General features: G+C 38.5%; 1 protein-coding gene across 1 annotated transcript; it reads left to right on the plus strand.

The window, feature by feature from the left end:
- The first annotated feature begins 593 nt into the window (after nucleotides 1–593).
- slc13a2 (solute carrier family 13 member 2) lies at nucleotides 594–12,526 on the plus strand. Its single transcript, XM_042431309.1, has 12 exons — nucleotides 594–730; nucleotides 3,143–3,271; nucleotides 4,346–4,482; nucleotides 5,149–5,405; nucleotides 5,481–5,658; nucleotides 5,761–5,883; nucleotides 6,578–6,787; nucleotides 7,637–7,737; nucleotides 7,918–8,033; nucleotides 9,003–9,164; nucleotides 9,261–9,398; nucleotides 10,393–12,526. The coding sequence occupies exons 1-12, from the start codon at nucleotides 629–631 to the stop codon at nucleotides 10,516–10,518; spliced, it is 1,779 nt and encodes a 592-aa protein (XP_042287243.1). The 5' UTR covers nucleotides 594–628; the 3' UTR covers nucleotides 10,519–12,526.
- The last annotated feature ends 70 nt before the right edge of the window (nucleotides 12,527–12,596 follow it).

Here is a 12,596-nt window from a genome sequence, read left to right on the forward strand (position 1 = left end):
GTTTTATTGCTTCATTGCTATTGTTTATTTTCCTCTGATTATAAAGAAAATAAGCATATTTTCTAAAATGTCTCAGTCCCCTGACTCCAGGTTGTAACTAAACCTGCATACAAAAAAATCCAGCTTTTGTAGACCTTGAAGCAGACCTTGAGTGGCCGCCTATTCCCTCCTTTCAGCTCAGCCGGCACATGCACAGCACCTGACCTTTGGTTAAATCTGACAGAGCTCCTTTAGATGATAAACCTGTCTATTGTTTGGCTATCTCTCTCCTCATGTGTCAATCCCTCCCCCTCTCTCTACCTTTACTGTTACCTTCCTCTCTTACCTAATAGCTTCATCTCCCTCTCTGTTAAGGATTGTGATCTCTTTGGTGTCGAGTTAATGTTTGATATGCTGCCACAGATATAAGACTAAATTGCAGTTTATTAGTCCCATTACTTCTCTGGTTCTCTGTGAGAACAACTTCACCTGTGCTCTACCATCGTTAGCTCACCTGACCTTGGTGTGAAGCTTAACTTCTACCTGTCTTTTCTACCTGTTGCTGTTTCTCTGCCTGCTTTGAGTCACCTGGGAGACTTTTGGACAGTGTTTTGGTTCTGGTTTGCCTGTCAGATTTGTTGAAAGAATCATGGGTAGTTGGTTGAGATGGCTGTGGTACCACAGGAACTACTTCATCATCGTTGTCACTCCGCTCGCACTTCTTCCCCTGCCGCTGATGAGCCCTACACCAGTGAGTTGAATTTGTGCATTGAAGTCATATTTGAATTAACGAGACTGTTTTAATCTGTTTGTGTTGATTGGAAGAACATCAAAAGAGTCTAAAACAGGAGACTCACTTTGGATGCAGTGACTTTTGTCCCCGTTTGTGCCCTGCGTCTGTCCTTCGTCATGTCAGATAAGAACATCATGGAAAACAACTGACTAATACTGTCTAGTTTATTACCCCTGATGAAGTGCACAAGTTAACATGCATGTTTCAGCAGTATGGAGCGGTCGTCAAAATATTTATCCTGATGATATGATAACCTTTAAGTACAATCTGCCAACTTTCCGTCTAAACAGTTATTGTTACAAATAAATAGATGATCAAACTTAAGAAACAGGAATTCAGAGAGGTTTAGGTTTTATAGGTCCAAACTAGTAATCTGTCTCTAAAAGTTCAAGAAACGTTACTGCATATGTGTCTTTAGCTCAGTTGGAGAAAGAGCATTTGATGATGTGTCTCCTTATTTATTCTACTTGCAGACTAGACTTTAAAACCACCAGAGGCAGATTTTTAAAAGCCCCCACCAATGGATTCAATGCAGGGTCACCTGGATGAACTTTTGCTGCAGAAATTCTGACTTGTTATAGAAAATGCACAGATGTAACTTATCACATTAATAAAGGCTCCGTTCCATATAGGTGTCACAGTAAGCAATGCCAGTGAGCCAATATGCACAATGCAGGACCCTGAAACAAGCTTAGCTAAATGAAAAGTATCCATAAACTGCACAAATTGTGTTGTGGTTTCTCCTTTTTCAGTAAACCAACAAAAATGTATCCCTTTACAATTATTTGAAAGATGGCTTCAAATCCAAAACTGTAACATTTAATACCACAAAATGAAGAGGAAATCAAGCTGTTTTTCACATCGATGGCCATTTGCTGAAATATAGAATTATATTTGAGTTGAGGTGGGTCTCATGTAAAATGTGGTCAGTTTTTAAAGAATAACATTACCTTTCAAGCTGACAAAGGGAATATTGAAAACATGCATTCATATCAGAGTCTAATATTACCTTACACAGACCAAAGTACGCTATTTATTATGTAGCTCGTGTGTGGCTACTGAATATCTGCTGCACTTATCACACAGGAAGTCTCCAATGTAAACCACTTAGTACAAAAGAGAGATAAAATGTGAGCCCAAGGCCAAATTCCTATCATGATCACTGGAAACAGTCAGTCAGTAACCCCTACGACCCCAACCAGTGTTACCGAGCGTGTGTATACAGTGACAGCTGCAACTGGATCATCAGCATATCGATTTACTCTATTTAAAATCAGTGTATTTTGTGAGGTCAGGTGTTGGTGCACAATGTACAGTTGAACTTAAACCACATTTCAACCCACATGTGTCACCACAGACACTTATTGTTCTACTAAAGACACATAATCACTGCTGCTGCCTCCTATTGGTTCCTTCGGCCAGTCCCACAGTGTAGTTCATATTCTGTGTTGGGCAGATTGCTGACAATTAGATGACTCTCATGTGACGTTAATATGAGGCTAGCAGTTTTGGTCTTTAACCAAACTGTTTTTACTGTGTATGGCTAGCTATTTACCAATGCTACCAGTCTTTATGCAATGCTAAGCTAGCTCTTTCCTAGATGAGAGTAATGTCAATCCTCTCATCTAACTCTCTTCAAGAAAGTGCTTAAACATATTTCCAAAATATTGAAATAATTGTTCAAATAACTGATGATCAATTGTAAAAAAAACAACACAGAAACTAAAAGAGAATAAGTCAAAATGCCTATTTAATGAAAATATAATGTTTTTGATGTTGTTAAAACTGTATGTAATAGTATAATATAGTAGTAAACTAAATAAAGTGGTACTGGTTGTAAGTAAAGTGCACATACATTATCCTGTTGCAGAGTGAATGTAGATTTATGAATTATTTAAATAATTAACATGTTTTACACATTTAGTTTCTCCTTTATTTTCATTTATTGTAATATTTTAAAAGTTTAAGTGCAACCAAGCAGAAACTCTGAGTCAAAGTGCATAAACTGCCGAGTTGAGCGGGGTCTCGTCTGTGTGACAGTGGAAAGTTTTGCGTCGGGTAGTTTAAACAGATTTTTACTGACCACCCATAAAGAGTTATCTGGTGGGACACGACCACGACAAATTGTTTGTTTTATGATCAAGGGTTACTGCTATCTGCATGTGTAAAGTCTTATTGCTGTTTAAAGAGAAGCCCATGATAAGATGAAGGATTTGAGAGCTGAAATGTTGTCTTTACTGTAAATGTGTGTTTGCCTCTGCTTCTGTGTGTCTCTGTCTGTTTCACAAAGCAGATCAAACATCTGTATCAAACAAGTATATTTTTATATCTCAGAGTATTTATGCTGTGTGTGTGTATGTGTGTTTACAGGAGGCACGATGCGGTTATGCGATCATCCTCATGGCTCTGTACTGGTGTACAGAGTGTATGCCTCTAGCTGTGACCGCCCTGCTGCCGGTTGTCCTCTTCCCTATGATGGGCATCATGCAGGCTGGAGCGGTACGGTCAATATGTACTTTTACACATTAGATGTACCTGTACTTTCCTTTCAGGAAATGCTTTTTCGGTCTACATGATTATTACTGTATTCAGGTAGAAGAAAGTCTTTGTCCCTGTTCTTCCTCTATTACTGTGCCCCCATTTTGATCTATTCACAAGATATTTTGAGTTGTCCTCAATGCCAAGTGCAGACACACACGGCTCCATTTGGAAGTACCAAACAGTTAAAGGATAGCTTCACAATTTTTCAAGTCTGTCCTAAAACAACAGTCAGGTGCCCAAAATGACACATTGACACATGTTTTTCTTGCTGTTATCATTCCTGTTCATACTGGCTATTAAGAGATCCCCTCATTATGCACTTTTAATGTAGATGATGTGGGACAAAATCCAAATTAAGTAGATATGTTTCAAAGTTACTGTCATTTTAGTGCCAAAATCCCTCTTTTTGTTGTTATCTGTCCACTGCAGCTGAACAGGAAAACACTGTCTGCCAAGACACAAAAAAAGACTGTAACTGTGGAAAATATCCACTTTATTTGACTAACTCAGACAGCTGAAGCCTCATATAAGCTTAAGATAAACTTTAAGATACATTTTTCTCAAAACAAGGACTGTGGATTTTTTCCTCCATCACATGTACTTGGAGCAGATCTTCTAATGGTCAGTATGAACAGGAGGGATGATTACAGCAAGCAAAACGTATTTCAGTGTTCATTTGGGCTCCTGACTGTCTGTTTTAAGACACACTTGAACAACCTCGTCTTTGCTTGGTCCTTCCATAGGAGGTCAGAAATCCGGATGAGTTAGACTAAGAGATGTGCTAAAGGATCGCCCGCTGAAAGTGTTAATCTTATCGTCAGTCAGACCTTTCAAAGACATCTTGTAGCTTTACAGACAGATCTGCTGATCCAAGTGTTTTATTTTTATAGCTCATAAAACAAATCATATTAAACATGACCTCTATGGGACATTATGTTCACGTGTTGCTTTAGTAATAAAAAACTTTCTCTGTTTGTTTTGCGCATTCTTTAATTCTTCGGCTGACGTTTGTATCTGTGTGATCTGTTTCAGGTTAGTATTGAGTATCTGAAAGACTCAAACATGCTGTTCATGGGCGGCCTGTTGGTGGCCATTGCAGTGGAGCAGTGGGACCTACATAAGCGTATCGCTCTCAGAGTTTTGCTGCTGGTCGGTGTTCGTCCATCCCTGTAAGAAATCCTTCATTGTGTTAACGGCTCACCTTTGCACACACTACAGCAGACTGAATAGACAGCAAGGTCAAACAGTGCCTACAAGAATCTTTAAAGCCTCAATTAAATTAAAAATCACAGTAGTAGATTTATTAACAGTAAAAATGCCAAAACTGGCTAGAAGGCTTTTTCACTTGCTTCCACACTTCTCATATAAAAGTGTCTTTGTATCTCGTCAGGATGGAAATATTTAATGAATTTACACTGTTGGCAACTTTTGAGTGATTTAGACTCACATTTCCTGTGACAAAAATAACAAAATAAGTAGATACTGAGTGAAATGATTTAACTTGTGGATGAAATTATTCAATTTTTTATCAACTTCAGTTTGGCAGTTCTTGAGAGGAGTTTCAGTATATTGAAACAAGACAATAATGTCAATACAATACAAGTTTTGGACTGAAAGACGTGTTAAAATTGACTTTTCTTTGCATTGCTAAATCACAGACTTACACATTTAATTTTGACACGTTTAAAGTTTGTTTAAGGATGATATCTGTCAAAAACTTTCTTCCAATGATGAACCCACATGTTATAAATACTAAGATCTGATCACCTCTACAACTGTTCACATCCTTCAATCCTTTTCAACACCATCCTCATATTCACCACCTTCTCATACAGGTTGATGATGGGCTTCATGATCGTCTCGTCCTTGCTGTCCATGTGGATCAGCAACACGGCCACCACGGCCATGATGTTGCCCATCGCCCAGGCCGTGCTGGAGCAACTGAAAGCCACAGAATCCCGGGCGGACGAGAGAGATTTCCAGGCTGCAGCCGCGGATAACCCCGGGTTTGAGCTGGACATCAAACAAACTAAGGAGGACAAGACAGATGAGAAACAGCCAGACACTAAAGCTCAGCAGGAGGACAAAGTGTGTAAGTAAAAAAAAAATGTTTTATATGGTCTTTTAGAGTTTAACCTTTTCAGTAACTTTGACATATGTGCTCCAGATGAAAATGAGTGGGGTTCAGAGTCACTGTGGGAGGCGAAGAGGAAAGCGATGGATGAGAAGTATGTACGCCTGACTAAAGGGATGAGTCTGAGTGTGTGTTACTCTGCCAGCATCGGAGGCACGGCCACGCTCACCGGCACGACCCCTAACCTCATCCTCAAGGGTCAAATCGACGAGTAAGGCATTAATAATAACTCAACACACACACAGGAGAATGTTATTCTGGATATCTAACAGCTTATTATCCATTTTCCTCCTCTTTTCTCTCTTTTGTGAAGGATCTTTCCTGATAATCCTGATGTGATCAACTTTGCCAGCTGGTTCGGCTTTGCTTTTCCCAACATGGTGCTCATGTTGGTGTTCTCCTGGCTCTGGCTTCAGTTCATGTTCCTCGGCTTCAAGTAAGACAACTTCTGCTCCTGTGAGCAATGACAATTTTTTTCACATATAAAGCATCACGTTAAAAGATTCACTTACTTTACCACTTACACCATGTGGTATTTGGCCCTGCAAATATATTTTTAGATTCATGAGACAGAAAAGTGCAGTCATAGTGAGGTCTGTGGAGTATCCTGAGTAATCATTGCTGACTTCCTGACTGTTACACTTGAGTTTATATGAAAGGTGTCCCTAAGAAGTAGTAGTTAAGTAGTAGAAATGGTCAGTTGTTTGATAAAAACCTTTATTTTTGTACGTCTGGTGTACAACCGGTGGGTCGACCTCATAGTCTGAAGCACTGAAAGTATAGTAGTTTTGTTCCTTCTTGTTTTCAGAATTTTTTTTTTTTTTTTAAAAAATGTAATTTTGTGATGCTTTAAGCACCATAAACCAAATAACTTTCACCTCCATTGTACCTAAAAACACCTGCAACTATGCATGATTCAATATCATATAATTGATTCAATATATCAACTGTGATTGATTGATTTGATTTAGTCCATTTTCCACAGAGGAAACACCACTATGAAAAAATGCAGTAAATCCCTGGCTTAAACCTATCAGTTTAACCAGTTCATTGAACTTAGTCCACCTTAATAAATCCTTGATTTGTTGACTGATCTTAAGCATCTTTGCCCTTTGTACTTCTCTTGTCAGCCTGAAGGAGACATTTGGCTGCGGCATGAAAAGCGACAGAGATAAGGAGGCATACACGGTGATGAAGGAGGAGTACAAGAAGCTGGGCCGCATGAAGTTTGCTGAGGGGGCAGTGCTCACCATCTTCACCCTGCTGGTGGTCCTGTGGTTCACCAGGGAGCCAGGCTTCATAGACGGCTGGGCAACAGTGCTGTTCAATATGGAGGGACCGTGAGTCTCTTACGTTCTCTTCCTTTTTTTTTGAGGGGGGATTAAAGGATAAGTCTGGTGATTTTCTATATTTTTCTTATTGTCAATAAATCCCATAAAAAGACCAAAACTCACAATGATTTGATCCAACTAACAAGTATTGTTTGTGTAGCCAGAGCCTGCTTATTCCTTTCCTTTTTTATTGTTTTTCTATTTATTACATGTTCAAAATAAACATCCAAACATTATAATGGCACTGTAGTTTATTTTGAGTTGATCGCACATACTCCACACTATTCTGCTGTGGTAAATATTCACAAGATCACCAAATCCTCTGCTGAAAATGATCCTCAACAAACACACCATTTTCTCCTGTTTGAGTAACACTTAAAAACACTAAAAAAACAGTATCCAGCTGTTTTATGAAATTATTGCACTTAAAAAACAGTTTAAGCATATGTTTGAGATCAGTTTTTAATGATTTACATCTTCAGAGGGAGTTTAGTGCCACAGACAGAAAAGTCAGAAAGAATTGATGGACTAACACGTTGTTGGTTTTGGTCTTTTCATGGGATTTGTTGATAATAAGAAAAATATAGAATATTGGCAGCCTTATCCTTTATAGTCCTCACTTTTTTCTTCCTCCTCTCTTTTATTCTTTGACTCGTTCACCTTCCATCTCTCTTTTCCGTTTTGTCCTCTTGTTTTCTATCAAAGTGTGCAGAAAGTCTTTTAAACTCTGGTCCTCCCATCAAATGGTTTTCACACATTTGCACTGTGACGGTAACGCACAGCAGACCACGGAGCAGAAATATATTGAAAAGACAGTAATAATTTTTTAATCTTATAATGTCGGCTTGTGTCCCTCAGGTTTGTGTCAGATGGAACTGTAGCTATCTTGATGTCGATGCTCTTCTTCGTCATCCCCTCCCGGCTGCCCAGTTGCGGAGGATACGGCTGCGACGATGAAGGTGAATCACATTTACTGAGAAAAAAAACATCTAATACACTTTGATACAATTCTTTAATGATGTTCCTGTGACCTAAATTTCATCTCACTGGAGCACTGGGGGATGATTACCCAGCGGATATGACACTGCTCTCTCAAACTAATTACTCCTTCATGTTCAAACTTCATGTGGGTCTCACAGGTAAGACGGTGAAGGCTCCCCCTACTCTGCTGAACTGGCAGGTGGTTCACGAGCGAATGCCCTGGCACATCATCCTGCTGCTGGGTGGAGGCTTCGCTCTGGCTGCCGGCAGCGAGGTAAACACACATCAACACTTTGTTTTCTCCCTTTAAAACCTCATGTTCCCTTTTATATGGTGCTGAAACGATTAGTCGATTAATCAACTAGTTGATCGGCAGTTTTTGAATGAAAAATTACATAACTGATTTAGGTTATTCATCAAGTAAATATTTAGCTGATTGTAGGGCAATCTAACAAACTAACAGTTATTTTCATTATTAAGTAATCTGCTGACAGTTTTCTTGATTAACCGATTAATCAATTTGTCTATAAAATGTCCAAAAATAGTGAAAAATGTTCTAATTTCCTAGAGTCCAGGGTGATGTCTTCAAATGTATTTTGTCAGATAAACAGTCCAAAACCAAAATATATTCACTTTACTGTCATGTATGACACATAAAAGCATCAAATCATCACATTTGAGAAGTTGCAACCAGCAAATGTTTTGTATTTTTCCTTAAAAAAATGACTAAAATGATTTTTCAATTATCAAAATTACTTCATCAATTAATTGTCTAATCATTGCAGATGTGAGAAGTGAAGAGAAAGCTGCATTTCTCTGTCTCGTATATTTGTAAACTGAGTGTTTTGGGGGGTTTTGGTCTGTTGATGAGACAAAATAAACAATTTGAAGACACCACTTCTGGCTCTGGGAACCGAGGATGTAGATTTGTTTTTATTTCTTTAGAATAAATTACTTTTTATTGCTGGAGATTTTGTGAGAGACAGATTAAATGATATGAAGAATGATGATATTATACAACTGCATTCCTGGGCTGAGTAGTAGCTTACTGGTCATGATGGATAAACAGATCTTTATGTGTAAAAAGAAGAGCACTAAAGTAATTTAAGGCCCAAACAGTAAATCTAAGATCAAATGTGACCCACACTGTTTTATTAACAGGTGATCTCAGTGCAGAAACACAGCAGCTGAGCAAAATGTTTCATAATGAATAAACATTTCTGCTTGAAACATTTGTTTACAGAACTCGGGTCTGTCTAAATGGCTGGGGGAGAGTTTGGCGCCTCTGCAGAGCATCCCCCCCTTCGCCATCTCAATGCTGCTCTCCCTGCTGGTGGCGACTTTCACTGAGTGCTCAAGCAACACAGCCACCACCACCCTGTTCCTGCCCATACTGGCCTCAATGGTACGAACAACTCAAATGCCCACATGGACACACAGGGCGTTAACGCACAGCTTCTCCGTGTTTTTAAACTGTGTTGTGTTGGTGTGTTTCTTATAGGCCGTAGCTATTAAGATACACCCGCTGTATGTGATGATGCCCTGCACCCTCGCCGCCTCTCTGGCCTTCATGCTGCCTGTGGCAACACCACCCAACGCCATCGCCTTCTCTTTTGGAAAACTCAAAGTCCTCGACATGGTGAGATTCACACAAACACATACACAGTAGTATATATAAGTCCCCCTTTTTGTTACTATACATCAACACAAACACAGTGAAGGAATTTGATGCTAAAAAGACTGTAAATGTGGCAGATATCCACTTAATATGACTAACTCAGACTGCTGAAGCCTCATATAAGCTTCAGATATAGATATACCTTAAATGCATTTTTGCACAAAATGATTGTGTGGACACACTGTGGATTTTAGCCCCCATCACTTACACTGAAAGCACATTTGAAGGGGATCTTTTAATAGCCAGTATGAACAAGAGGAATGATTACAGCGAGGAAAACCTCTTTCATTGTTCATTTGGGCACCTGACTGTTGTTTTGAGGCACACTTGAACCTCTCCTCTAAGTGATTACATGATTAATAACATGTATGCTCAGAGACGAGGATTCATCCTTCAGTATATAAATAGGGATGAAATAATAGGAAATCGGCTGAAATAGAAACAAAAAAAAACACAACCTGGAGAATTTAGTGCCCAAGATGAATATAAAAAATAACAAAAAGAAAAAAAAATGGTGCAACATGCTATCAAATGTTCATATACCATCTATCCTGAGTGATACATATCACCTCAGTTAATGTCTTATCCATCATGACCAATTATATTTTGCAAAATCACAATAAAACATCTCCGAAGGCCTGGGATGTGATGAAGAGACCTTTTAAATTCAAGAGTAATTTTAAGTCATGAGAAATTTGATTCTTAATTTGTGAGTAAAAACATCATATGTAGCAGTTTAATGAATACAGGCCCTGATTTAATCTCCTGTGTTTAAAACATTTTCTGCCTATATGTTATTTAACAAAGGAGGAAGGTTGGAGCAATTGAAAAGAGAATTTCTGGATGCGGATCAATAAATCACATTACTAATCTGTACTTTTATACTAATTAATTTGTGGTTTTGACCTTTCCTCATACTGTACACTGAACTGATTGTGACTGTCTGTTCCTGCAGGTAAAAGCCGGCTTCATACTGAACCTCATTGGGATTCTGACCATTAATTTAGGCATCAACACCTGGGGATATGCCATGTTTGACATGGGCACCTTCCCTCAGTGGGCCAACGTTACACAAGAGTAACCGTGAGTGATGGAGGACAGAGAGAAATAGACAAAGAGACTGAGAGAGCGAATGACAGAGAATCTGTATTTAAAGGAAGGAAGAGAGTTTGAATTTTGAGAGCAGAGCAGAAGCTTTGATTATATTGTTGTAGAAGGAGAAGAAGGGAAGGAAATGAATGGTAGGCTGCAGTAAACGTGGTAAAAAACATATTTAAAGATGAACCTGATCCTGAATAATGTGCCGTTTGGATACATTGCACTCAGCAGTGGTGAACCAAAGATTACCACAACTGTGAAGTGTACTCATCTTCTTCAGTACGACTAAAACAGTTACACTATCGGTACTCTGAATCAATGTTTTAATTATAATCAAACCTGCATTACTATGAACGATATATAAAAACTGTGATGGATTTATAACCAAAACTGAGAGAAACTTGAAGCGCTGTCAGACTGTCAGCTGTTATCAGACAGACTGTCCACCGTTAGCGTTCAGTACTTCCTCGTGTCGTTCCAGTGACGGAACAGGAGAGAAATGATGCTTTTAAAAAGAAAAAACAGAGGTCATTTCCTCATGAACGTTCACTGCATGTGATGTCATCTTGTTAATGTATTTATCCATCACAAATAATGTGAAGTTGCAGTACGCTGTGTGTTTGAATGCTGATTGTTTAAAATGATGTGATTATATTAATTACTGAAGTTGTTTTTGCAGACATTAGCTGAAATTGAATTAATTGTATCAGTTAATTTAACTTATTACTTTGGTCCTTTTTTTGGACTTTAAGTGTTTTGTTTTTTGTTGCATATTTGATTTCTTATCAGTGTTTTTGTCACAGTTTTTACCGTAAACAAGCATTGAGTTTACATATCTTTATCTTGACATTTCTAGACGCTCCCCAGAGGAATAGAAGTCAAAGCTATTAAAGGAATAGTTCAACATTTTGAGAAATGTGCTTATTTGCTTTATTTTTGTGAGTTAGATGAGAACGCTGAATTGAAGTACACTAAATAAGCTACAGTCATAAAAACTGGAAACAGTTAGCAAAATCCACCTATCAGCTCCTCTAAAACCGTCTTTAATCCGTACAAAAAAAAAAATCCGTACAGTGACTTCCTGGAGTCTCCGCTCACGGTGATGATCGGACTTCAGGAAATCGCTGCACTTGCCCAATAAATAGTCAGTTTTTAACAAACAAGGTAAGAGAGGGGAGACCCAAAAATGCCCGCTAGGTGAATTTACCACTAGTTAGCGTATACCTACAGCTCAGTGAAACTAAAATTGGGACTGAAAGGGAGGAAGATGACTACAGGAAATATGTCCAGGAATGGGAGAAGTGCTGGGAGAAGTGTATCACGTCTCAAGGAGAGTACTTTGAAGGAGATTAGAAAGATTTATTATGACAGTTTTTTAACAATTCCAGGTATTTTTGGGTCTCCTCCTCGTATAACATGTTAATTAGTGAGCTTTAGCGGTGCTGGTAGGTGTATTCTCTAACTTTGGACAACTGTTTCCATCTTTTTCAAGTCTTTACACTAAGCTAAGCTAACTGGCTGCTGATAGCACCGTCACATTGAATGGATAGATATGTACAGACAGAGTGGCATCAATCTTCTCATCATAAAAATAAATTGCTGAGAAAGCATATTTTCCAAAATGTCAAACTATCCATTTAACATACTTACTCCTGTAATTAAGGCGAACATGTACAAAGTTCAGATGACATTGAAATACGTCTTTACACATTCAGGAAAACACGTGAGAGAAATGCAAAAGTGCACAAATCTCACTAATAGGAAGGTGTTACTAATATTTGTACACTGTGTTCAGATGTGAAGGTTGGTTGAAGGATAACTCAGATAAGAGGCTGCCAACAGGATACAATCAGAGCAGAGATCAGTATCTGCTGTGTTTATTACAGTTAATGTAATAAACATAAAATGTGGAAGAGAGACAGAACGTCCCAGCAGAGCTCCCAACACGCTGCATTAATATGTTTCTTTTCTCGACATTATACTTTTATGTACCAGAGACATATTTAGTGTGAAAATAAAGCATCATCATGTGAATAAACTGTATTCTCTCTGACTTGCACA

The sequence above is a fragment of the Thunnus maccoyii genome, chromosome 13 (genome assembly GCF_910596095.1).
Source record: "Thunnus maccoyii chromosome 13, fThuMac1.1, whole genome shotgun sequence".
NCBI lineage: Eukaryota > Metazoa > Chordata > Actinopteri > Scombriformes > Scombridae > Thunnus > Thunnus maccoyii.

What these genes read in the sequence shown, in the direction of transcription:
- slc13a2 (XM_042431309.1), top strand. Translation starts at nt 629, where the DNA reads ATGGGTAGTTGGTTGAGATGGCTGTGGTACCACAGGAACTACTTCATC. An exon ending in GCATCATGCAGGCTGGAGCG is followed by an intron (nt 3,272 to 4,345) that starts GTACGGTCAATA and finishes GATCTGTTTCAG; the next exon opens with GTTAGTATTGAGTATCTGAA. An exon ending in AACTCAAAGTCCTCGACATG is followed by an intron (nt 9,399 to 10,392) that starts GTGAGATTCACA and finishes CTGTTCCTGCAG; the next exon opens with GTAAAAGCCGGCTTCATACT.